Genomic DNA, 26,657 nt, shown 5'->3' with positions numbered 1-26,657 from the left:
TGTTTGCTTGGCAGCATTTTGTTTTTCAGCATAAAATTGCTTGTAGGGAAGAAGGTAAACTCCCGGAATTTTCAAAATCGTCTTTTGCTTGCAGTATCTGAGAGATAGTTTGCCGTATAAAAAAAAACGCCTTGAATGTGGATATCACACCTTGGTCGAGTGGTTGAATCAGCGATGTTGTGTTAGGCCAGAGGTCCCCAACCACCAGGCCGCGGGCCGCAAAGCATGTGTGACTGGGCCGCGAGCCGTGAGGAAACAATATGATTTGGCGATACGAGACAGCTGCACCTTTCCTCGTTCCCTGTCATGCCCACTGTTGAACTTTAACGCACGAGAGGTCATCAGTGACCCAAGACGCAAATGACCCAAGACATGCAAAGGAACGGGTCCGTGACCTATTTGTGAATGTTTCCAATGAATCTTCCATGTCAGGGTGGGAAGGAGATCAACTCATCGAGCTTGCAAATGACGGTGGGCTGAAAAGTATGTTTGACATAACATCTCTGCTGGCATTCTAGATCAAAGTCAAGGGTGAATATCCTGAGATAGCCACAAAAGCACTGAAGACGTTGCTTCCATTTCCAACATCATATCGCTGCGAAGCGGAGTTTTCTGTGATGAATGCAAAGAAAACTAAATTGTCTTATGGAATAGACTGGACATAAGGAACCCCCTTCGAGTGTCGCTGTCTCCTATCACCCCTTGATGGGACCGTCTTGTTGCAGGAAAACAAGCCCAGGGCTCCCACTGACTCAGCGATATTGGTGTGTTGCAATGATTTTATATGTTCATATGAGGAAAATATGTGCTGTGTGTTTAATATCCAAATGTTACTTAAAATGTTATGATGCTATTGACTTATAAGTGACTTATAATTCAGTTATCCCCAGCCTCCGGGCTGCAAAGAATGCAGTGGTACAGCGGTGGTTGGAACGCACCCAGCACGTCTTTAAGAAAAAAAGCCAAAATAAACAAGCTAACTGATTAGGTGCCGCCCGGCATGTAAATGTCGGTCCAGATCAGAGGCGATTGCCGATTGCGTCGCCTCTGATCTGGGCCGGCATTTACGTGCCGGGCAGCACCTAATCAATTAGCTTGTTTATTACAGCTTTTTTCTTAAAGACGTGCTGGGTGCGTTCTGGCCACCATTGTACTGCTGCATTCTTCGTGGCAATGTATCGGTCTGCGGCCTGGAGGTTTGTGACCACTGTTATAATTGAATTATCACTATATTCATGCGAGGAAAATATGCACTGTGTGTTTAATATTAAATTCATTAGATAAACCCCTTTAGAAACAAAATTGAGTGTATTAGTCACTTATAAGTGACTTATCACCTATATTCCGGTCGAGATTAACACCACCCCCCCCCCCCCCCGCCCCGGCCGGTCCGCAAGAATATTGTCAATATTAAACTGGTCCGCGGTGCTAAAAAGGTTGGGGACCCCTGTGTTAGGCGGCAGGAAACGTACTGTTATATTAGGATGAATGCTGTCCAAATGTTTAGGGTGGGCTGGCTCATTGTCAAGCAACAAAAGAACTTTAAAGGCAGGATTTTGTTCCCAGCAGTAGCCTTTAGCCTCAACAGCAAAATGATTAGCAAACCAATCTTTAAAGATTTGACCAGTGACCCATGCTTTTTTTTTTAGCTGCCCAGTGGACAGGAAGCATATTCTTACTCAAACCCTTAAGAGCACAGGGGTTTAGTGAATGGTAAGCTAAGAGAGGCTTCCTCTTACAGTCTCTTTCGGCATTGGAACACATAAGCAAAGTCAATCTATCCTTTGCTGCCTTGAAAGCTGACGCAGTTTTTTCATCCTTACTTATGTAAGTGCATTTCGGCATACGCTTCCAAAAAAGCCTGGTCTCGTCTGCATTAAACACCTGCTTTGGTGTGATGCCTAACTCAGCTACCATAGCCCGCAACTGCACAGGGTAGCGTCCCAGAGCTGTGTTACCTTCACCTGATGCCGCCCTGTTTATAATTTCCCACTTCTTTTCAAGTGTTAAAGCAGTTCTCTGCGGCTTGGCTGATGGCCCAGGACTTGACATCGGACACCTAGGAGGCATTGTTAAATGTTTCAAGCACAAAATCACTGCACCGTAGTTAAAAACGTTTAAGAGCGCAAGATCGCACATCCACACAATGCGAGACTGGCGGGAGTGAGACTGTGAGGCATGCGCACATGACTTGTATTGGCGGGAAAGCAGTGCTCCTCGCATAACTGTGAGTTTTGGACTCTTATAAGGAGACGTTGGTAGAAATAGGTTCCTAACATAACTGTGAAGCTGCATTGTCTGAAGGCGCATATAACGAGGATAGGGTGCACTAGTGTTTTTCATCCTTCAGTCATTGCATTCAATACTTCCTTTACATTATCACAAATCACGTCATTTAATGGATTCATTTGTTCTTTTCATAGGCCTAGCGTGATACGCTGATGTGTCCTAGTAGGAGCATGTGTGTTTTTTTTTATACTTCATTCTTCAATACTGGAATGAACAGGAAAGGAATCTTGGCCTTTTTTAAAAAAATGTATCATCTTTGCTTTGATCCAAATCCTTTATTAACTTCCCCCTGTGTCCATGTCAATTTGCATGTTAACTGCTCAAATCAGTGGAAAAGGGCCATATAAATATAATCATTCTGCCAAAATTTAAGTGGTAAATGAGCCTTGATAGTTCTGAATCATGTACTGAAATGAGTTAAATGAAGTGAGTGCTACTTGCCCTCAATATACCTTTTGAGCCTTTAGTTGACTGTTCACTGTGACAGTTCTGCCTTACTGGTTGGGTCCAAACTTAATTCAACAAAAAGCAGCAGAAACTATGCTGGAAATGAACATGTTGATTTTCTGATGAGGTGAAACCATTGCTTAGGATAACTGGTTTTCTGAGATGCCTAGGCTATTCATTATTGACTGTAATTCTGGTCATGTCATTGTGTAAACAACCACATTTCTTCACTTTCTCCTCATATGGTTGCATGTATGATAGGTTTTCTGCCAGTTTAACATCTTTACTGATGAGTAACCATTTCTAAATTTCTGTTAATTTTTACGACAGAATTGGTAAAATGAATTATTATTATGTTACATACAGTGAAAAACTGTTTTACATATCATTTCATTCAGTCATTACATCAAGGTAACCCAGGAAAATGCAATACTAATGTGGAATGTAGGGAGAATGATGGACCCAATCGGGCGGATACAGTTAATTACAGGGAATGACTACGACCAAGAGCTAGGATAAGAGGCTCTGAGTGTCCAGTGTGTTGGTGTGGGAGAGTGTTTTCCAGCGTTAAAGGTTTACGAGTCCACCAAGCAAAGTTGAGGTGCTATTCCGTCCCAGTGGATGAAGATGAGATTACTTCACCAAGCACAGATGATGTGGTCTTTTCAACCACTGATTCACAAGCCACAGCGATTTGCTCTGGAGAGAGTCATCATACTGCAGGTCAGACGAGAGATAACCCAGGTCAGGTTTCAGACCACAGGACCCAGGTAGATCCTTCGCATGATGGCGGTGGTGAGGAGGTAGAGAAAAAGAGGAAGGTCAAGTGGCCAGCAATGGCAGATGAGAAGGCTTGGCGTGTATTTGGTGAGGATAGCAGTATGATGTTGGAGAATACTCTCGAGAACATCAAAGAGAAAGTTGCAAGTGATGGGCGATATGATTTACAATATTGGAAAATACAGCTTTGGTTTGGTTGAGTTGAAGAACATATCTTGCAAACCCTTCATTAGTTGCATAGACACCTGAAGAGCAGACTATCTGTTGGATGGAAGTGACCAACAACTCTGATAGAGGCAGATGCCAGGTTTTTAAGCTCACCAGTGGGGGTTGGTGCTTTAGCACTGCTGGCCCACCACCTCGAGGGAGTCTTGATCATAAGCGGGCCAAAAGACAGGTGGCAGATCAACTGATGATCCCACTGGTGATAGCACAGGACAGCTAACATCTTAGTCCACTTGTATTTTTTTTTTTAACTCCACTGAGAAAAAGTGCAGACATATTATTATATGCAAGGCCACACTGAGTTATATTGTGCATCTTGCAAATAGTACTTGCCCAGTTTCCTTTGTCCAATAACATCACATTTTATATTAAAATTCATCCACAATTACAGGAACTATCAATGACTTTTGAATTATAAATGCCAGGATGAAAGTGAAAACTTGTTCAACTTACAATATATCTGTGTTTTTGATACCAGCAGCATGCTATATCCTGCTTTAGCTAACTACTAATTTGAATTCACTTCTGTCCTGGGGAAAATTTGTACTTTATAATCTGCTCTTATTAGCTCTCATCTGTTTTATCTGTCCTTGATGGTGACCCTAATATGTTCTCAGATCTTGTGCAGATCTAGGAATGTACCAGGATCCTTAGACTGTGGTTCCCACTTGTCTTGAGAAGATCAATGTGCCTTGATGTCCAGTGGCACTGGTATCAACCACAATGAAATGCTTTGAGAGGCTGGTCATGGCACGCATTAATTCCAGCCTTCCAGACAGTTTTGGCCTACTGCCCTTCCTCTAGAATTGAAAGAAGCCTGGGTGGGATGCCATCTCCCTGGCCCTACACTCATCTCTCGAGCATCTGGACAGTAAAGATATCCTACATCTGACCATTGTTTGTTGACTACAGTTCCACCTTCAATGGTGTTATTCCAAGCCAGCTCACTACTTAACTCCAGAATCTGGGAGTCATTGCCTTCCTTCTCAATTGGGTCCTTGACTTGCCTGACCAACAGACTACAATTAATAGCAACATTTCTGCCATGACTGTTGTAAACATTAGTGCTCCACAAAGTTATATCCTCGTTCCCCTGTTGTACATTCATGACTGTGTAGCCATATTTTGTTCTAGCTTTGTCTGAAGGTTTGCACATGATTCCACCATAGTGGGCTGTGTCTCAAATAATGATGAATTTGTGTACAGGAAGGAGATTGAGAACTTAGTAATGTGGTGTCATGACAACACCTTTCCTTCAATGTCAGCAAGACAAAAGAACTGGTCACTGACTTCAGGAAGGGTGTTGGTACACATGCTGGTGTTTATTTCAACAGTATTGTGCCTGAGAGGTTAGGACTTCAGGTTCGTGGGAGTGAACATCACCAATCGCCTGTCAACACACATGTCACGGCTTAAAAAAAACTCATCAATGCCTCTGTGTACTCAGGACGTTTTTTTTTATCAATGCGGCTTATAACGACTTGGTAAGGCAAATGTTTTGCACGTGAGTGCAAGTTAAACCTGCACATCACTGAAACAAGTTTCTCCTCCATGGGTTTTGTCTGTGCTTTTCACTGCCATGGTAAAACAGCATTATCAAAGACCCCACCTATCCCAGGCATTTTTCTCTTCTCTCTTCCATTGGGCAGAAAATATAAACGTCTGAAAGCACATATCACCAGGGTGAAAGGCAGCTTCTGCTCTCCTGTTAGGATTTTTAAATCGTTCCTTAGTTCTATAAGATGGACTTTTGACTTCACAATCTCCCTCATTATGATCTTGCACCTTATTGTTTGCCTGCACTGCATTTTCTCTATATTTGTTGTTCTTTATTCTGCATTGTTATCATTTTTCCTTTTCTACTTCAATACACTGTATAATTTGAACTGTATGAACACCAAACATGACAGACCTTTCACTGTATTTCAGTACATGTGAGAATAATGAACCAATTCCAAACTATTTTTTAATCCAATTATTGATTTCTAATACATGATATTCGGTTATTATTGTCATCTTTGTATGCATTATGTGAAATGTCATCAAATATCTTCTGGAAAATTTTGCTTGGATTAGTTCTATTTTCCAGGGCCCTTGCTCATGGGGTTCCTTTTTGAGGTATGGCAGTCTGACTGGAAAAATTCGTAATGGCCACAAGCTATTGACATGATTATTGAGAAAGTGCTATGCTAAATTGGCATTTAGACGTTGTCCTAGAACCAGTGTTCAGTTTCACACCATGGAGCTAGTACCTCTCTTTCACTTCTGGTTTACATTGGTTGCTGCTGCAATTCCAAAAAAAAAATAATAATTTGCATATTCTGAGTGGGAGCAATGTCTGTATAATGGCCTTTCTAAATCAGATGTTGTAGTACCTCTCAAGCTGCTGATTAGGAAGATGAATGTGGGAGTATTAGAAAGTCCAGATAAAGCAGACACTGACTACAAGATGTGGATTGGTCACGTGGTGAGAAAGGAATTCTAACATGACTGACCGTGGAAGGAGATGGAATAGGATAAGGATTGTGGTCTCTCCAAGAATTAATAGCACATAAAGGAAATAGTAATGAATCTTAACTACCTAATTTTGGATTCATACACTTGCACAACTATTTCCATAAGAAGGTGGGTGGGGGGGACCTCAAATGCTATCTTTTAACATTCATTTTTGAGGACTTGAATGAAAAATACTTTGATTGCTAATTGTGGGGAAGGAAAGTTACACTGGGGGGCGGGGGGGGGGACGACAAAGCAGATACAAGTTTTTAAAAAAAGTTTCCACTATGTTTATTTGATTTGTCCATTTCCTGCAGCATGTTCTTTAGACCAAATAACATTGAGTGGTAGGTGGAGGCTGTATGACACTCAGACAAAGATACAGGTTCTGAATAACTGATGAAGCAATGTATATACTATTATTTAAAAAAGATTAATCTAAAATGATGTGCAAAAAGGCAATTAATAGATGAGTTTGAGGTTCTTGTATGTAATCAGGATTGCAAATAGTTTGTGTAACAATATTATTTCATTAGATCCTAAGCTGTCCTTGCAGTGAAGCATTGTATGTATACATCCATTTTGCCTGACTGGAAGAAGACTGTAAATGTGTCTGTAAAATGTCTGCAGATGATATGATTTACTCTGCAACTTGAAGTGGTACTGGAGGACACGCTCTAATGAATTCTATTTCTTAAAGGTGGAGAACTTCATTTCCTTCAGATTGGAGGGGCTTCTGATGATGCAGATGAAACTGATATATTTGTGGATGGCAACCTTCCTAAAGGAATAGACCAGTTGTCTGAAGGGAGCAGGCATACGTCCAACACGTCTAGTCCTGGAATTGCAGGTAAAAATTTCAGTGGGAGATGCACTCCAAACTTTTTCTGTATTGTCTTCAAAGTTCAAAGTAAGTTTATTATCCAAGTACATATATGTCACCATATGCAACCCTGAGATTCTCTTTCATGCTGTCATGTTCAGTAAATCCAAGAACCATAATAGAATCAACGAAAGACAGCATCTACACGATAGACAAACAACTAATGTGCAAAAGATGACAAACTGCAAATACAAAAGAGAGAAATAAAATAAAAATAATAAATGAGCAACAAATATTGTGAACATGAGATGAATCCTTGAAAGTGCGTTGATTGTGAGAGCAGTTTAGTGATAGGGCAAATGAAGTTATCCCCACTGGTTCAAGAGCCTGATGATTGAGGGGTAATAACTGTCCATGAACTTGGTGGTATAAGTCCTGAGGCTCCTGTACCACCTCCCTGATGGCAGCAGCAAGAACAGAGCATGTCCTAGTTCTCAACAGTGCTCTGTGTAGATGTGTTCAATGGTAGGGAGAGCATTACCTGTGGTGGACTGTGCTGTATCCACTACTTTTTATAGGATATTTTGTTCAAGGGCATCAGTGTTTCCATACAATCAGTCATTATACTCTCCACTATACATCTATAGAAGTTTGTAAAAGTTTTAGATGGCATGTTCAATCATTGCAAACTTCTAATGATATTAGTAATTCTCATAATTTTTATGGGTGTTTGTTGTACCAAATGGCAGCAACACTTTCCAAGTGAAATATCTGTACTTGATATGTGAAGTGTTCTGAGATACTTGAGATGTATGTATCGATTTATGAATTTATTTCACAGTGAATTTCTTGCTGTATTTCTTGCATAGAGGGTAATAGGAAAATAAATGGAATTTGCTTGTAAATGGGGAATTATGGAGTCATACAGAACGGACGCTGGACATTCAGCTCAACTGGTCATTGCTGACCAAGCTGCCTCATCCAGGCACCTCCACTTGTCAGCATTTGGCCCATAACCTTACCTAAGCCTTTCCAGTCCATGGACCCATCCAAGTGTCTTTTAAAAGTTGTCAATTTCAAATTCAGTTTGTTGTCATTCAGCCATTCACATGTATACAGCCAAATGAAACAATGTTTTTCTGGACTGAGGTGCACAGCTCAGTACATATAACTCACTCAGGTAACACATGAAGTAATATTAACGCAAATAAATTAACAAATAATAAGATGCATATATGACGTAAGTTTAAAAGAAAAAAGTAGACAATGTAATGCTGTTGGCACTTCATACACGATAAAATCTGGGTAGTGGCAGGAAGTCCAGTAGTCTTATAGCCTGGGGGAAGAGGCTGTTTCCCATCTAACAGTTCTTGTTCCAGTGGTGCAGTACCTCCTACTTGATAGTAGGGGGTCAAAGAGATTGTCAATGATCCCTCCCATCCATCAAACAATATTAAGGGTCTTGCATACGCAGTGCACCTGATAAATATCTCTGGGTGGAAGAGAGACCCTGATGATCCTCTGAGCAGTCCTCGCAATCCTTAGTAGAGATTTACAGTTCGATGCCTTGAAATTCTCATACCAGATGGTGATGCAGCTGGTTAGGACAGTCTCGATGGTGTTCCTGTGAAAATTGATTAAAATGGAGAGAGGGAAGGAGGTCTCACTGGCCACCGCCTCAGGAAGTGGAGACGCTGCTGTGCTTTCTTGACCAGAGAGGTGGTGTTGAGGGACCAGATGAGATTGTCTGTTACGTGTACTCCCAGAAACTTGATGCTCATTTCCTCTTTGGAAGAGCTCTGAATGTGCAATGAAGAGTGGTCCGCCTGCACCATCCTCAAGTCCACAATCATCTCTTTGGTCTTATCCATGTTGAGACTCAAGTTGTTCTCACACCGTTCTACCAACTGCTGTACCTCCTCTCTGTACAGTCTCGTGTCATCAGCAAACTGTTGATGCCATCAGACTTGATTCAGTTTGAACTGGATCTAACTGTGCAGTTATGCGTCAGCAGTGGGCTGAGCATACAACCTTGGGGAGTGCCCATGCTCAGTGTGAAGGAGCAAGAGATGTTTCAGCCAACGTGGGCCGACTGTAGCCTTTCTGTCAAGAAGTTCGGGCTCCAGTTACAGAGAGAGGTGCTGAGACCCAATGAGAACACTTTACCCACCAGATTCTTAGGAATGATCATATTAAATGCCAAGCTGAAATCAGTAAACAGTGTCCTGGCATGTGAGGCACTGTTTTCCAGTTGGTATGGGATGGAGTGGAATGCAGAAGTTATGGCATCATTCATGGACTGATTTGAATGGTAAGCGAATTTGAAAGGGTAGAATGTGTGACGGGATCCTGAATTATCCCTTATGAACTGTGCTTTTAAAAAGAGAGAGAGAAAGGTGAAGACTGCTCACAGTTTGGAATTTCTGCAAGGACACTGGCAGCTTCGAAGTTTGATGCAGGGAATGATGTACTGGCTGTAGCCGATATGAGGAAGACCCAAGCCAGCATCAACTCACATAAAGCTATGGGGCCTGATAACGTATCTGGTCAGGTGCTGAGGGACCATGCAGCCCAATTAACCAAGGTTCTATCAATATCTTTCTGGAACGTCCACGGTCCCTCAGGCTTCAAATCAGCCACCATCATCCTGGTGCCCAAGAGGCCTGGTAAGGCAGCATTGATTGCACATTCCTAACTACTTTGAACTAAGTGGTTCATTGCTCCATTTTAAAGGGCATTTAAGAGTTACATCTTGGCCAGTCCCTATAAGGACAATAAGTTTTCTCTCTGATCAAAAGTGAATAAGATGGGCCTGTGTGAGAATTTGGCATATATTTTTGATTACTAACTACATTTTTATTTGACTAATTTTATTTAAATTCAACAACTGCCACTGAGATTTGAACTTCTGCCTGGATTACTAGTGTAACATTTTAGCCATTTCGTTACCATCACACACACACTAAGCATATTGGTATCTATTATTAATGATCACATGATGCTCTCAGTAGTCAGACTTTATTTGGATTTAGTAAGGAAAGGCCGTTACTGCCTTAATGAAGAAGAAAACCCCACTTTATATCTGTGTATAATTTTAAATGTTTGACCATTGAGGTGAATTAGCACACTTTACAAAAAAGATAAAAATGACATAGGCGCAGAGTTGGGCCATTCAGCCCATCATCGGCACCACCATTCCATCATGGCTGATGGAATTTTCCTTCCCAACCCCATTCTCCTGCCTTTTCCTATAACATTGACAACCTTACTTATCAAGAATCTGTCAATTTCTGCTTTAAATAACCCAATAACTTGGTAATCATGGCTGTCTGTGGCAATAAATTCATAGATTCACTACCCTCTGGCTGAAGAAATTCTTCCTCATCTTTGTTCTGAAGGGATGTTCTTCTGTTTCATGGCTGTCCCTTCTGGTATGTGAAACATCTTTTCCCTGTCCACTATATGCAGATCTTTCAATACTCAATAAGCTCAATAAGATTCCCCTTCATTCTTTTAAACTCCCATTAGTTCAGACCCAGAATGATCAAATGCTTCTCGTACATTAACCTTAATCCTTTCATTCCTGTGAGTTCTTGTAAACGTCTGGAACCTCTCCACAGATAGCACATTCTTCCATAAGTATGGAACCGCAAACTGCTCACAATACTTAAAATGTCATCTGATTAATGCCTTTTGAAGCCCCAGTGTATATTCTAGACCACTGGAAAAGAATGATAACATTGCATTTGTCGTCTTTACTATTGTCTCAACCTTCAAGTTAACCTTCAGGGAATCCTGCACTATGACTCTCTTTGCACACCCAATTTCTAAATTTGCTCTTCATTTAGCGAATGGTCTGTGCCGTTATTCCTTGTACCAAAGTGCATGACCATATACTTCCCTACACTATATTCCATCGACCACTTCTTTGTCCATTCTCCTAATCTGTCCAAGTTCTTTTGCAGACTCCCTGCTTCCTCAACACTACATGCCCCTCCACCTATCTTTGTATTGTCTGAAAACTTAGCCACAAAACTATCAACTCCATCATCCAGATTATTGATATATAGCGTGAAAATTAGCACACAATATCAAACCCTGTGGAACACCACCAGTCACCAACAGCCAATTAGAAAAAGCCTGTTTTTTTTTCTGACTCTACCTTCTTCCAGTCAGCCAGACTTCTATCAATACTAGTATTTCAGCAAAGATACTACGGGCTGCTATCCTGTATAGCAGCCTCATCTGTGGCGCGTTGCCAAAAACCTTCAGAAAATCCTGATACACCACATTCACTGACTCTCCTTTGTCTATCCTGCTTGTTACTTCTCAGAGAATTCCACCGACTTGTTAGGCAAGACTTCTCAATAAGGAAATCATGCTGAATTCAGCCTATTTTTATCATGTGCCTCCAAGTACCCTGAAACCTCGCCTTGGATGAGGACTTTAACACCTTGCTAACCACTGAAGTCAGGCTACCAGCCTATCATTTGCTGTGTTTTTGCCTCCCCTTCTTTGTAGAGTAGAGTGGTATTTGTGATTTCCCAGCCCTCTAGAACCATTCCAGAATCTAATGATTCTTAATGCTTCCACAATCTCTTCAGCTACCTTATCCAGTCTAGGTGACTTATCCACCTTTGGACCTTACAGCTTCCCAAGCACCTTCACCTTAGTCATAAACAACAGGAATTCTGCAGATGCTGGAAATTCAAGCAACACACATCAAAGTTGCTGGTGAATGCAGCAGGCCAAGCAGCATCTATAGGAAGAGGCGCAGTCAACGTTTCAGGCCGAGACCCTTCGTCATAACCCTTCACCTTAGTCATAGTGTTTTACACTCACTTCTGCCATGACTCTCTTGGCATTGAATTCTAATTCCAAAATAAATTTTGGGGTTATAAATCAATGCTTTAAAACTGAGTTAAGACAATAAAATAATGTTAACATGGTTTATTAAGTGCAGATTGATGGTTTGGAAATGGAGTTTTCATTTTCTTTAAATGAACCCCAAACTTATCTAGACTGAGGGTGTTATTAAAACTAGTAGCCGAATGTTTGTTTTATGGGAGAATTAGGAGGAATTCATTTGATCTAACTAAATAATATTTTACTTGTTTTTATATAGGAGTCGATTTGTTGGTGGATCGTCCTTTCTCTGCAGATGTATTAACATCACTGGTGGAACTGACTAGATTTGAGACATTGACCCCACGATTTTCAGCTACAGTCCCTCCATGTTGGGTGGAAGTTCAGCAGGAGCAACAGCAGAGGCGACATCCGCAGCACCTGCATCAGCAACACCATGGAGATGCAGCCCAGCACACTCGCACCTGGAAGCTGCAGTCAGATAGGTAAAAGAAATGGTCTAATCTTCTGTAAAATTGAATTTTGGTACCATGTTTTCTGCTACTGAATTTACAGCATTCTTTAAATCTGTTAATGACTTGTTTTTGGTGCCATTGTCAATGTTGTATGTTGCTTTGTTGCCGCCTTGCACTCCTTTTTGATTAAAATATTGAAAACATCATGATTACTGTTGTCTTTAAATCTTTGTTTGTTATGGGTTTCTTTCCTGTCACATCTGTGGCCAAACCAGAAATTGGTACCTTGGTAAATATTTTGATAGCAAGTTGTTCTCTATCATACAGACAACTTAATGCAATGTGTAATGCACACATCTCAATCTACTTGCCATTGAAAGCCAATGACATTTATTTCCAACTTCAACTATTCCAGTGCTGTTGTGGCAGTTCTCATTCTTCACATACTGCCTGCAGCATGTGCTTCCCATTCATTAAACCACATTGATGTCTAGTTTTCCCAGCATCTTGGACTTGAAATTCTCACTATGGTATTTAATCCTGACATTTTGAAATATCAATAAATTTAACATTGTAAACTTCTAATGTTTCAGGTATTGGCCTTTTTTTTTGCTCCCATGTCTTGCTGCTTTGTCCTGCTGGTGGCTTTGCTTGCAGCTGTTGGGCTTCATTAATTTACATGCAACTTGTTGATCTGTTTACAGTAATATTTTTGCAAATTCTGAATTTTAATTGAACAAAATTTTGATTATAATTGGAAATTCTCATTTTTTTTGTTCTTTGCATACTATATAATAATTTAGTTCAAGATTTGAGTGATTCAGCACTACAGTTGGAGTTACTTTGAGAATGTTTTTCTGTGGAAGAAGTTCAGAGGAAATTCTGCTCAATTCTTAAGTCAATGTTCTCACTTCCATATCTGAATTATTTTTGAAAGTTAAACAAGGGATGCACAGTGATGCAGGTAAAGAATTGCTGCCTCACGGCTCCAGTGACTCAGGTTTAATCCTACCACAGATGCTGTCTGAATCAGAAGCCAGTTTATTGTCACAGTTGCGTTGTGAAATTTGTTACTTTGTTGCGCCAATACAGTGACTGACATAAAAATTACTGTTACAATAAATAACGCAAAAGAGGAATAGGAAGGTGCTCGTAGACAGTTCAGAAACCTAATGATGGAAGGGAAGAAAACGTTCTTTAAACTTGGAGTGTGAGTGCTCCTTTACCTGCTCCCCAACAGTAGTAATTGGAAGAGTGCACATCCCCGATGGTGAGGGGCCTTTGCAATGGATGCCACCTCAAGGTGTTGCCGTTTGAAGATGTCCTTGATGTGGGGAGGCCCATCCCCATGATGGAAGCTAGTTGAGTCTGCACTCCTCTGTAGCCTTTTTCAATCCTGCACGTTTGAGCCTCCATACCCAGGTAGTGATGCAGCCAGCCAAAAGGCTCTCCACAGTAAAGGGGCTCTTGTGACTATAATTTCTCTGGGTGCTTTAGTTTTCTCCCATATCCCAGAGATATTTTGGCTAACTGGCCATTCTAAATTGCCTATATTGAGTTGTAGAATCTGAGGGGAGTTGTAAGGAATGTGGGAAGAACAAAATAGGATTAATATAAATCAGTGCATGATGATCAGTGTGGACTTGGTGGGCTGCAGGAGTTATTTCCCTGCTCTCTGACTCTTTATGAGGCCATGTTTTCACAGACTTTCTCTGGAACATTATTTTCTAGCAGTGTTTGTCCATTGTAATGTTAATGTGGGTTTGTGTTACTGAGGTATTTCTTTTTTTATATACATAGTACCAGTTGGGAGGAACATGTTTTTGAACTGGTTTTGCCCAAGGCGTGCATGGTTGGACACGTGGACTTCAAGTTTGTCTTGAATTCAAATATCACAAACATTCCACAGATTCAAGTTACTTTATTGAAGAACAAAGCACCTGGATTAGGTAAAGTCACTGGTGAGTATTTTTTATTGGGGAGAGGGAGGGGTCTTTATTTTTTCCTAAATTTGATTACAAATGCAGTTGTGTTGATCTTGAATCTAGTAATGAACTTTCAGTAAATTAACTGTGTAGGGGAAAGTAGTTTGCATAGCCTTCACTTCCTGTTATCAGCTGCATTTAGGTAAATTATTTCTTGGTGAGATGATGATCAAGGATATGGAGTATATTCATTGCAGTTTTAGTCAATCATTCATTTCTTATTTATTGCAGAGTCTGCAGTTGACAAGCAGATATTATTTCCTTTGTCGCCAGCTTCTCATGTGGAGATAGAGAGGAATGGAAGGTCTTTTGTTGATTTAAATGAAGACTTGCAGTACCCCATGGATGTGGATGAGTCTCAAGGTTAACTTGAAATGTTTCTCTTGGGGTGGGAGGGGAAGACAATGCCTGGTGATATTTAATTTAAAATTACTCTGTAGCTGTGAATGGTCACATTCTTAAAAAAAATTCTAATGCGATACTTATTACCTGGGATTTTCAACTGGCATTTAACATATGAAGTTTTATGTACTAAGGATTCCTTTCACAGATATAAGGGAATGGTGTAGCATTGTATTTGTTTAGGGAGGGTATGCGATTGCCCATGTTATATCTTTTTAAAGGGTAAGCTAAATGAGTTTCATTACTGCAGTTGACCTCAGTAGAGATAATCCATTTACAGAGCTACTGGTCATGACATTTTTAATTGTTAGAGGAACAAGGCTACTCATTACTCTGGAAACTGGTTTCAAGTTTGACCAATCATTATGCGTAAATGGTAGCGAGAGCTCACACTTTGTTTAAACCATACCTGGGAAATGTGATGAAATGCATTGACACTTTATATAAATACACCCATCAACGCTGAATTGAATTGACTTTATTAGCTGCATGGTCATGTTTCTTTTTCCATTCAGTTTAATTTTTATTTTGAAAATAGTTTTTCAGAAAGAAATCTTGCTGCTGAGACTTTTTATTGGGTCTTGAAATATTTAAGAAGACTTAAGTGTTCTTCAAACAAGAATCAAAGAACTGTGGTTCTCCATAAATCAGTCATTTTCTGTCCTTTATTTCTTTTTCTCTCTCCTCCCCCCCCCCCACCGTGTCTAGGCTATGTAATATTTAATTCAGTTAACTAATGATATACCTGGTTTTTATTCTTATAGGAGTTGCCCATATTAATTAGCTTAGTGATGCTTCCTTGCTTGCAATAATGTCTGAAGTCTGTCGGTAGGCCTGGCGTACAAAATACAGTAATCAAGGACACTACTCCACATGGAAATTGCAGATGGAATATGAGTATTACAGGAATATGAGGACTACAGGAGACAGGCTAGCCCCTATTGACATTAATGAATCTGGGGTTGAGATGGTGAACAGCTTTAAGTTCCTTGGCATAAACATCATGGAGGATCTCACGTGGTCTGTACATACCGGCTGTCTGGTGGAAGAAAGCACAACAGCACCTCTTTCACCTCAGACAGTTGAAGAAGTTTGGTGTGGGCCCCTCATATCCAAAGAATTTTTTTACAGGGGCACAATTGAGAGCATTCTGACTGGCTGCATCACTGCCTGATATGGGAACTGTACTTCTCTCAATCTCAGGACTCGCAAAGAGTAGTGCAGACAGCCCAGCGCATCTGTAGATGTGAACTTCCCACTGTTCAGGACATTTACAAAGACAGGTGTGTAAAAAAAGGACCCGAGGGATCATTGGGGATCTGAGTCACTCCAACCACACACTGTTCCAGCTGCTACCATCTGGAAATGGTACCGCAGCATAAAAGCCAGGACCAACAGGCTCTGGGACAGCTTCTTCCACCAGGCCAACAGACTGATTAACTCATGCTGACACAATTGTATTTCTATGTTATATTGACTGTCCTGTTGTACATATTGTTTATTAAAAATCACTATAAGTTCCACATTGCACATTTAGACGGAGACGTGACGTAAAGATTTTTACTCGTGCATATGAAGGATGTAAGTAATAAAGTCAATTCAATTGGTGCTGTGAGTTGACCAAATATTGGAAAAGTTCTTTACTTGGTATTATTCTAGATAATGAAATTAAATAATTGCATCATGCAAACTTTTCTCCATACAATATTGTTCCTTCTATCTCAAACTTTGGTTCCCTAGATGAGGAATTTAGTATAAGTAGTTGCTCCTTCGATGTAGTACGTTATAGTCTTGGGATCATTCACCACTGGGATATGTGATTTTTGAGAGGATCCTCCTCTGCAGTTATGCGCATTCTTCAGATGATGACTGAATGAAAATTTTTATCCTAAATTGGTGGGAATTTTATTGCCTGCCATTTGTAAGCTTTCCTGTGTGAGAATTATTTTAAATGTATTAGAGTGCAAATATATGCAACTGAACTTTGCATTTTAATCCTAAAAAAGGTCCTAGGCTGTGTCAGTTTCTGGAGGAACATAAGGAAGATATATTGTGTGGACCTGTATGGTTGGCTAGTGGTCTGGATCTTTCAGGACATGCTGGAATGTTAACATTAACTAGCCCGAAGCTTATCAAAGGTAAGATCAAGTTGGATTAGCTATGACTTCATTGAGGAAACACATTCTTTTTTTAATTGGTTGCATACTAAGTGTCGATGTGAATTAAATAAGATTCATTCTTGGGCTATTAGTGACTCTGTAGCCACAGTGTCAGTAACAAACAATTTTATATGACAACTGAATGACCTAGTTCATTTATATTATAATTTGGCTTCTGTCTCTTTTTTGATAGTGTCGTCGTAGAAGAAGTAGTTCTAAGTTCTGATCCTGGCATTTGGTTGAATACAGCTGATTTCACATGCAGACCTGGTTTTATATTCCATATTCCCTTATGTCAAAGTGGAATCTTCTTGGTTCATTGAGTTTATCACTAAATAATCCCATTCTCCAACTACATTACCCTGTAAAATGTGCTGTATTGTGGCCAGAATAGAACAAATAGATTTTGACAAATATTTTAGAAGAGTTTTCTCTTTTAAAATATTGTTCCACCACTGAAAAAAAAATTGTTACTGAGAATCAGCAGAAGATTGATTATACATACTTGGAGTGTTGTGTGGCTTGCAGAAATGCACACAATAGGAAAATTGTCTTTGTGCGAGGGGAAAGTGCAGAGGAGATACACCAAGATATTATCTGGATTGGACTACAGCTATAAGGAGAGAGGGGATAGGTTTATTTGTTTATCTGCAGCTGGAGGAAGTTAAGGAATGACCTGATTAAAATTATATGGAGGATCGATAAGGTAGATAGTAAAAAATGGTAGGGGGTATCTAATAGATAGATACTTTATTGGTCCCAAAGGAAATTAGTGTCACAGTAGCATTACAAGTGCTTAAATATACAAATATTAGAAGAGAAGTAATAAAAACAGTCTACAGGAGGGCGTCATCCCTAGCTATAGGTTGACTTGTTATAGAGCCTAATGGCTAGAGGTAAGAATGACCTCATAGCTTGCTTTGGAGCTGTGCAGTTGCCTTAGTCTATTACTAAAAGTGTTCCTCTGTTCAGCTAAGGTGGCATACAGAGGGCGAGAAGCATTATCCAAAATTGCCAGGATATTCCGTTGGGCCCTTTGTTCTACCTCAGCCTCCAGCGTGTCCAGTTGGACTTCTATAACAGAGCCTGCCCTTCTCATCAGTTTATTGAGCCCGTTGGCATCACCCTTGTTGATATCATTGGCCCAACACACCACTGCATAGAAGATTGTACTGGTGATAACAGACTGGTAGAACATGTGAAGGAGAGGCCTGCATACTCCGAAGGACCTCGGTCTCCTCAGGAAGTAGAGGCGACTCTGGCCCTTGTACACAGCCTCTGTATTGGTGCTCCACTCAGGTCTGGCATCCAGGTGCACCCTCAGGTACTTGTAGGTCCTCATCACATCCACGTCCTCACCATCAATAGTATTAGGATGTATTGTAGATTTAAGATGGAAGGTAGATGGTTTAGAGAGAACCTTGGGGGCAAGGGTGGTTGGAGTTTGGAAAATATTGCCTGAGGAAGTGGTGAAGATACTTTCAAGATATTTGGTGGAAGCATCTTGAAAAATTCTTTAATCACCAAGCCTCTGTCTCTGTAGCTGGTAAAGAGCATGAGTATGGGTTTATATAGAAGATGGCACGGACAGAATGGGCTGAAGTGTCTGCTTGTACTATATGATTCTGACCATAGCATTTTCACTTGCAACATTAATATCACATAAGACACTGCAGTCCAGTTAAATTGTTTTCTAAAAATGAATAAACACCTATTGACCATTGAACGTTTTCCCTGTTTAAACTTGGTGTTACTTACTTTTGGTTCTTAGCAGGCATGGCTGGTGGCAAATATCGGTCATTCTTAGTTCACATCAGGTCAGCCAATGAGAAGGCAAATGAAGAGAAATCAAATGGCAGTGGAATCAGGCCGGTTATGAGAATGCAAGCCTCAAAGCCACAGAACAGCAAGAGTCACACTCTTGCTTCGTTACTTGCCAAAGTTTCAGCCGGAAAGGTAAAATATAGTCTCTTGACAATTGATTTGTCCTACATGTGGTTCTTTTGTTGATATACTTGTAAATGTATTACCTTTTACAGGAGAAAACATCCACATCAAAAGCAACTGAGCCTGCCAATTCTTCTAAGAAGCCTGACAGTCTTAAAGGTTGTGACCTGCTACAGGAAGTTTCTGTCACCATCCGAAGATTTAAGAAAACTTGCATCCCAAAAGAAAGGTGAGTTAACTTTGTTTTTAACATTTTCAAAGGTATTTGCATATCTCATCTTTTTTGCTCCTGCTTAATTTGTTCCTAGTCGATTCTAAGGGAATTGTGTTGGGGTTAGTACTGCAGACTCTTCTCCCAAAAGTTGAGATTACTAATAGCAAATTGCTTGACTTGGTGTATTGGAGGAGAGCAGAGGTCACAGCTAAAGTATTTAATGACCATTAAGCATCAGCTTGGAATAGAAATAGTGGTGTCAAAATAATGCAGGAGTTGGCAGATCAAGTTACAAGATAAAAGTTTTGAAAATCATTGTTTGGATTACCGACTGAAACTTTGGTGATTTTAATAATGTTGAATTAATACATGTATGTACAAAATTTTTAATGTCCCCTTTGAAATACTATTGTAATATAACCAGTCTTGAGCTCCATGTTACAAAGTCTGGGAATTGGTAAGGGGCTATTTTTCTCTACTAACATGAATTTAAGGAAGTGTAATATGCCTAGCCTAACCATAAGTGGGTGATAGCTTTGTTTTTAGAAGTTTGTGTACATTGAAAATTTTGGACTTGGTTGCTAACATAATCCAAGAACTTCCCTTGGAATGGGCAGGGAGGAAAAGATTCAACTTTTTTTTTAGTTCCAATATATACTGTTCTTCTGTACAAAATACATCACACATGAATGAGTTTGGATCGTAGATATTGTATAATGAAAATGTAAAATTGGCAAACTAATGAAGTATTCTATCTAAAGATAAATTATGATAATGTAATCACTGCTTTTGTTTTTAAGGATGCAACGGTGTGCCATGTTGCAGTTCTCAGAATTCCATGAAAAACTGCTTAATACACTGTGCAAGAAATCAGATGATGGACCTGTCAGTGAACATGCTCAGAGTCTGGTATTGGATATTCTCTGTTGGTTGGCTGGAGTGCATGCAAATGGACTGAGTGGGTAAGAAAAAAGTTGCCACAATATGTAAACTTGATGCTTTTGCGACAATTTGCTGTAAATGCTTAGACGAAGAGATTTGCCACCCCTGAATCTTATCTGGTCAAATCTATGGAAATTGTGTACATTTTGATGAGGTCATGGTCATAGTCATACTTTATTAATCCCGGGGGAAATTGGTTTTCGTTACAGTTGCTCCATAAGTAATAAATAGTAATAGAACCATAAATAGTTAAATAGTAATATGTAACTTATGGCAGTAAATTATGAAATAAGTCCAGGACCAGCCTATTGGCTCAGGATGTCTGACCCTCCAAGGGAGGAGTTGTAAAGTTAGATGGCCACAGGCAGGAATGACTTCCTGTGTCACTTAGTGCTGCATCTCGGTGGAATGAGTCTCTGGCTGAATGTACTCCTGTGCCCACCCAGTACATTATGTAGTGGATGGGAGACATTGACCAAGATGGCATGCAACTTAGACAGCATCCTCTTTTCAGACACCACCATAAGAGAGTCCAGTTCCATCCCCACAACATCACTGGCCTTACGAATGAGTTTGTTGATTCTGTTGGTGTCTGCCACCCTCAGCCTGCTGCCCCAGCACACAACAGCAAACATGAATGCACTGGCCACCACAGACTCGTAGAACATCCTCAGCATCGTCTGGTAGATGTTAAAGGACCTCAGTCTCCTCAGGAAATAGAGATGGCTCTGACCCTTCTTGTAGACAGCCTCAGTGTTCTTAGACCAGTCCAGTTTATTGTCACTTCGTATCTCCAGGTACTTGTAATCCTCCACCATGTCCACACTGACCCCCTGGATGGAAACAGGGGTCACCGGTACCTTAGCTCTCCTCAGGTCTGCCACCAGCTCCTTAGTCTTTTTCACATTAAGCTGCATATAATTCTTCTCACACCATGTGACAAAGTTTCCTACCGTAGCCCTGTACTCAATCTCATCTCCCTTGCTGATGCATCCAACTATGGCAGAGTCATCAGAAAACTTCTGAAGATGACAAGACTCTGTGCGGTAGTTGAAGTCCGAGGTGTAAATGGTGCAGAGAAAGGGAGACAGGACAGTCCCCTGTGGAGCCCCAGTGCTGCTGATCACTCTGTCGGACACACAGTGTCGCAAGCACACATACTATGGTCTGCCAGTCAGGTAATCAAGAATCCATGATACCAGAGAAGCATCCACCTGCATCGCTGTCAGCTTCTCCCCCAGCAGAGCAGGGCGGACGGTGTTGAACGCACTGGAGAAGTCAAAAAACGTGACCCTCACAGTACTCACTGGCTTGTCCAGGTGGGCGTAGACACGGTTCAGCAGGAAGATGATGGCATCCTCAACTCCTAGTTGGGGCTGGTAGGCGAACTGGAGGGGATCTAAGTGTGGCCTGACCATAGGCCAGAGCAGCTCCAGAACAAGTCTCTCCAGGGTCTTCATGATGTGGGAGGTCAATGCCACCGGTCTGTAGTCATTGAGGCCGCTGGGGCGCGGCGTCTTTGCCACAGGGATGAGGCAGGACGTCTTCCACAATACAGGAACCCTCCGGAGCCTCAGGCTCAGGTTGAATACATGGCGAAGTACTCCACATAACTGAGGGGCACAGGTTTTGAGCACCCTGGTTCTGACACCATCTGGTCCTGCAGCCTTGCTTGGGTTGAGACGTTTCAGCTGTCTTCTCACCTGTAGAGCTGTGAAGCCCACCGTGGTGGTTTCGTGTGGGGAAGGGATATAGTCACGAGAGCAGGGTGGGGGACTGTGAGGAGGCGTAGGAGAGGAGAATGGAATATGTGTTGGTTGGGGGCCGACAAAAGATGGCTCATGTGTGAGATGGGCAGGGGCCACACTGTCAGATCTGTTAAAGAACAGGTTAAGTTCATTGGCCCTGTCCACACTGCCTTCCGCTCCTCTGTTGCTAGTTTGCCGGAACCCAGTGATGGTCCTCATCCCCCTCCAGACCTCTCTCATGTTGTTCTGCTGGAGTTTCCACTCAAGCTTCCTCCTGTACCTGTCTTTAGCCTCCCTGATCCTGGCTTTCAGGTCCCTCTGTATTGCCCTCAGCTCCTCCCTAATTCCATCTCTAAACGCCCTCTTTTTAGCGTTCAGGATGTCCTTAATGTCCTTTGTCACCCATGGCTTGTTATTTGAATAACAAAGGGCAGTTCTTGTTGGAACATTGCAGTCCACACAGAAGTTGATGTAATCAGTGATGCACTCTGTGAGCCCATCAATATCCTCTCCATGTGGCTCACAGAGTGCCTGCCAGCCTGTCACCTCAAAACAACCCTGGAGCGCCTCATAAGCCTCCTCCGACCATTTTCTCACTGTCCTCGAGGTTGCAGGTTTACTCTTCATCAGAGGCATGTAGCTGGGTTTTAGATGCACCAGGTTGTGATCTGACCTTCCCAATGGGGTGAGAGGAGAGGAGCTGTATGCATCCTTAACGTTAGCGTACATCAAATCCAGAGTCCCCTCCCCTCTGGTTGTACAGCTCACATACTGCGTGACGTTGGGCAGTGTTCTAGCCATGGTAACCTGGTTGAAGTCACCCGAGATGGTAATGAAGGCACTCGGGTGCTGGGTTTGTAGTCTGGCTATGACGGTGTAAATGCTGTTACACGCCGACGTCGGGTTGGCAGAGGGAGGGATATACACAACAACCGCAATTGCGTGCAAGATTTCCCTTGGCAAATAATATGGCCGGAGTCCAACAGCAAAAAGTTCAATATCCGGGCTACAGACCCGTTCCTTGATCGTAATATGCCCAGGATTGTACCATCTGTTATTTACCAGAGACCCCCCCCCCCCCACTTTACACTTACCGCTCTCAGTGCAATTCCGGTCATCTTGAACGGTCTGGAAGCCCTCTATGGAAACGCTTTGATCGGGTATGTCCTCGTGCAGCCACGTCTCAGCGAAGCACATGACACTGCTCTCCGAAAATGTTCTCTGACTCCTGACAAGTGCAGTTAGTTCATCCATTTTATTCCCCAGCGATCTCACATTTCCCATGATAAGAGAGGGGAGACACAGCTTATAACTTCTCTTCTCCAAAAGCCTCTGCTGTCTCGACCTGGTCCTCTTCCCTCGCCTTTCTGATCCCCGTCTGCATCCTCTGTGTGTTTTCCTCCAGATTTCAGCCGGTATATCCACTGCTCTGTTCGCTAAACCGGCGGGCATGAGCGTAATCAATTGGTCCCCGGAATACACAATGCGGCCATCCTGCTGCCACACTGACGAGACGTGTCTGAATGTAACTAATTCCAGCGCTAAAAAAACAAGTAAAACTCTCTCCACCAGCATGTTAGAGAGGGTGCAGCTTCAACGTGTTACCGTGAGGAAAAAAAATACAACAAGTTACTAAGTTAAAAAGTTTAAAAGTAAAAAACTACAGAGTAACTGTAACCGGCTGCATGCACGACCGGCGCATGCGCACAACACATTCTCCTAAACTCCAGACAATATAGGTCAAACTGCGTTAATCTGTCCTTGTGAGCCAATCCTCCCACACTCTAGTATTCCAACTGGTGAATGTTCATTATATTCCATCTATATCCTTCCTCGAATAGGGAGACCAGGCCAACCCGCAGTATTCCAGATATGGTCTCACCAGGATACCAGATAATTGCAATGAAATCTAACTCGTGTATTCAAATCCCCTTGCAATAAGACCAATGCATTCTTAGTCTTGTTAATTGTTAACTTTAATTCATGTGACAGGTGTTGTTTTTCAATCTGTCATCATTTTAATAAAAACATGGTTCTTTCTGCCTGAGTGGGTGATGTATTTCAACATTATATTCTGTCATGTTTTTGCCTATTCACTCAATGTATTTTGTCTCCCTAAAACCTCAGTGTATTCTCTTTACAATTCCAGTTGTCACACAGCTTTAATATAATCAACAAACTTGATTTATTATGTAGCTCCTTGCCCAAATCATTATGAACAGTGGAGACCCTTTATCGATCCTTGCAGCATCCTGATCTGAAAATGACCACTTTATCTTATTCTCTGCTTTCTGTACATTTTTTTTAAACTTCAATGCATCTGCCTAATTTTACTTGATAAACTTTTGTTTATGGTATTTTATCAACGGCTTAAGAAATTCCACTTTTACTACTGCTGTTGATTTCTCTTTATCTATACTGCTAATTGAAACCTCAAATAAATAACATGGGCCAGTTAGGATTTCCTTTTCCTCCAGCTCGGTATGATTACTTTCAATTTACCCTGTACCTGTTCATTGATGGATTCTGGCATTTTCCTAACTCTTGACATGAGGATAACTGTCTATAGTTCCGCAAGTTGCTTTATAGAAGTGAGGATACATTTGCTACCTTCCAAACCAGAGGAATATTTTGAAATTAAGGAATTCTGGAGGATGGATACCTCTGTATCCATTATTTCCATTGTCATCTCTTTTAATTTTTTTATTTTATCTTAAGAGCATGTCAGACTTTGCAAATCCATGGATCTGTGTGTGAAAGTTATTTTTAATATTCCATTACTTTTCCAAATACAGTTTCAGAGATGGCAAAGAAAGTCTGCACTCAAAAACAAAGAAACGTCTTGCTAGCATTGTACGAGTTTGCTTCTTTGAGGCTGGACGAAGTATAGCTCACAAATGTGCCCGGTTCCTTGCACTTTGTATAAGGTAAGAAAACGGAGTTCGCAGGGATTGTGATTCCACACAAATTAAGCAGTGATCAATTCGTTCGACTTCTATTATTTCTTACCTTTAAATGGTTGAATTGGATATGTTTCACTTAACACTTTTGCATCATACTTACAGTGACCATTTTATTCTTTTCAGTAGTGGGAAAACAGATCCAAGCCAGCTGGGATTTGGAGGAGCTCTTTTGAAAGCATTACTTGATAATTTGCCTTACTTGCCTGCAGCAGCAACTGGTGGTAGGTAGAACTTTGATTCTCTTGATAAGTATGCATTTGTTCTGTGTTTATTTTTAAAGATATAAAATAAAAAGCAATAACTTAAGGACAGGTCATTATTTCCTGCTTTGGTGGTTCATTTTATAAGACAATATAAAACCTATCTACTTTAAATTTAGCACTTATTGCTTGAACTTGAACCTTGTTCATCAAACCTGTTAATTTTATTGAAAGTAGTTGTATGTAATGTGTTCTTGGTTTGAATTTGCACTATTAACTTAAGGACTGCCACAGAGTTCCCTAATTGGATTATTCTATGTAGATGAAAAGGCTCTGGGACTCAATGGGTACGATATGGTCAGATCCTAAATAAATTTACCTGATAACCCCGAATTTCATAGAAATTCAGCTCATCAGTATTTGACCAAGCTAATCTATGCCAATATTTGGGCTTCATTTATGCAGGAAATAGTTTTGGTATTACTTTAAATAAAATGTTCAAGTTCACTGTAAATGTATTTTTGTATTAGAAGTAATTTGTTTTTTTCTTCTTGATGGGAACAGGCTCTGTATTCTGGTACTTTGTCCTACTGAACTATGTCAAGGATGAAGATTTGGCAGGATGTAGCACGGTTTGTGCTTCTCTTCTCACTGCTGTTTCCAAACAGCTACAAGATCGGCTCACACCTCTTGAAGCTTTACTTCAGACCAGGTCAGCAAAATAGCACCTGCACACAGTGCAATAGGACTTGTAAACGCATGCTTACATTAAATAAATCATTATTGTTCCTAATTAATATTCAAAGGTTCATTTTTTATCAAAGTATACACCTCTGAAATTCTTCTAATCTGAGTCGCCATGAAACCAAGAAAGAAAAGAAAGGCAGCACAATCATCAACCCCCCCCCAAAATGGCACAGGCACATCAATCCTCAAATCCCTCCTTCCACACAAAAGCCAAACAAAATGGAACAGGCACATTGACACTTAAACCCCCCTCGCACAAAAAGCCGAGAAGGGTCAGGCGAAAAACACAAAATTTATTTAAAAAAAAACAACTACAAGATTGGGGGGGGAAAAGAATGTCTGTCGTGCAAGTCCACATCCTAAATGCAGAAAACCTGGGTGATATTCTCTGGGCACAGCAGCAGGCCTTTCCCCCTGCAGTACAGAGCAATCAAAAGGCAGGCAGCTGGTACTCGCCTCAATGCTTTAATCAGCAAAATGGGTTCAAACATCGGCTTGCACCCTGTCCCGCAGCCTGCCCGCTGCGAGGTTCTTGAATCAAATTATACATACAAGAAATAAATTTTTAAATTTTCCCTTTTTGAATTAAAATTTCAATTTCATTAGGTTTTGGTAAAAACATTGTTTGACCCAGCTTACCTTTTAAGTAAGCCCTTAATTGAAGGTAACAAAAGAAAGTATTATTTGATATTTTATATTTATCTTTGTTCAAATGACATCAATATACCTTGTTCATAACAATCTCCTATAAATTTAATCCCTTTTTGGTACCAATTATATAAAAGTTGATTGTCCATTGTAAAAGGAACAAGTCTGTTTTGGAACAAAGGTCTCCTTGCTAATAGAGATTTCTGTGTTTCATTATCAACATTTATCTTATTCCAAAGATCATTATCTTTCTTATCCCGTATCCATTTAGATTCCCATTTATATATAAAACCTTCAGGTCTATATTCTCCTATCTTGTCT

The 26,657-nt window shown here is 40.9% G+C and overlaps 1 protein-coding gene across 5 annotated transcripts in view; it reads left to right on the top strand.

The window, feature by feature from the left end:
- The window catches only part of birc6 (baculoviral IAP repeat containing 6), a 279,832-nt gene that overhangs the window by 65,094 nt on the left and 188,081 nt on the right, over positions 1–26,657 (top strand). For 4 of the 5 annotated variants that reach the window (XM_063055544.1, XM_063055543.1, XM_063055541.1 and 1 more), the window contains exons 11-21: positions 6,938–7,087; positions 12,186–12,411; positions 14,182–14,342; positions 14,598–14,729; positions 16,775–16,906; positions 18,699–18,883; positions 18,967–19,103; positions 19,889–20,050; positions 24,574–24,705; positions 24,865–24,962; positions 25,506–25,653. In XM_063055544.1, coding sequence (XP_062911614.1) covers positions 6,938–7,087; positions 12,186–12,411; positions 14,182–14,342; positions 14,598–14,729; positions 16,775–16,906; positions 18,699–18,883; positions 18,967–19,103; positions 19,889–20,050; positions 24,574–24,705; positions 24,865–24,962; positions 25,506–25,653 — 1,663 coding nt within the window. The remainder of the gene's footprint in view (positions 1–6,937; positions 7,088–12,185; positions 12,412–14,181; positions 14,343–14,597; positions 14,730–16,774; positions 16,907–18,698; positions 18,884–18,966; positions 19,104–19,888; positions 20,051–24,573; positions 24,706–24,864; positions 24,963–25,505; positions 25,654–26,657) is intronic. The other variant, XM_063055540.1, reaches the window with a different exon arrangement.

This window comes from Mobula hypostoma, chromosome 8 (assembly GCF_963921235.1).
Source record: "Mobula hypostoma chromosome 8, sMobHyp1.1, whole genome shotgun sequence".
In the NCBI taxonomy this organism is placed as follows: Eukaryota; Metazoa; Chordata; class Chondrichthyes; order Myliobatiformes; family Myliobatidae; genus Mobula; species Mobula hypostoma.
The sequence above is the reverse complement of the archived record's forward strand: the minus strand, read 5'-3'. Positions and strand labels throughout refer to the sequence as shown.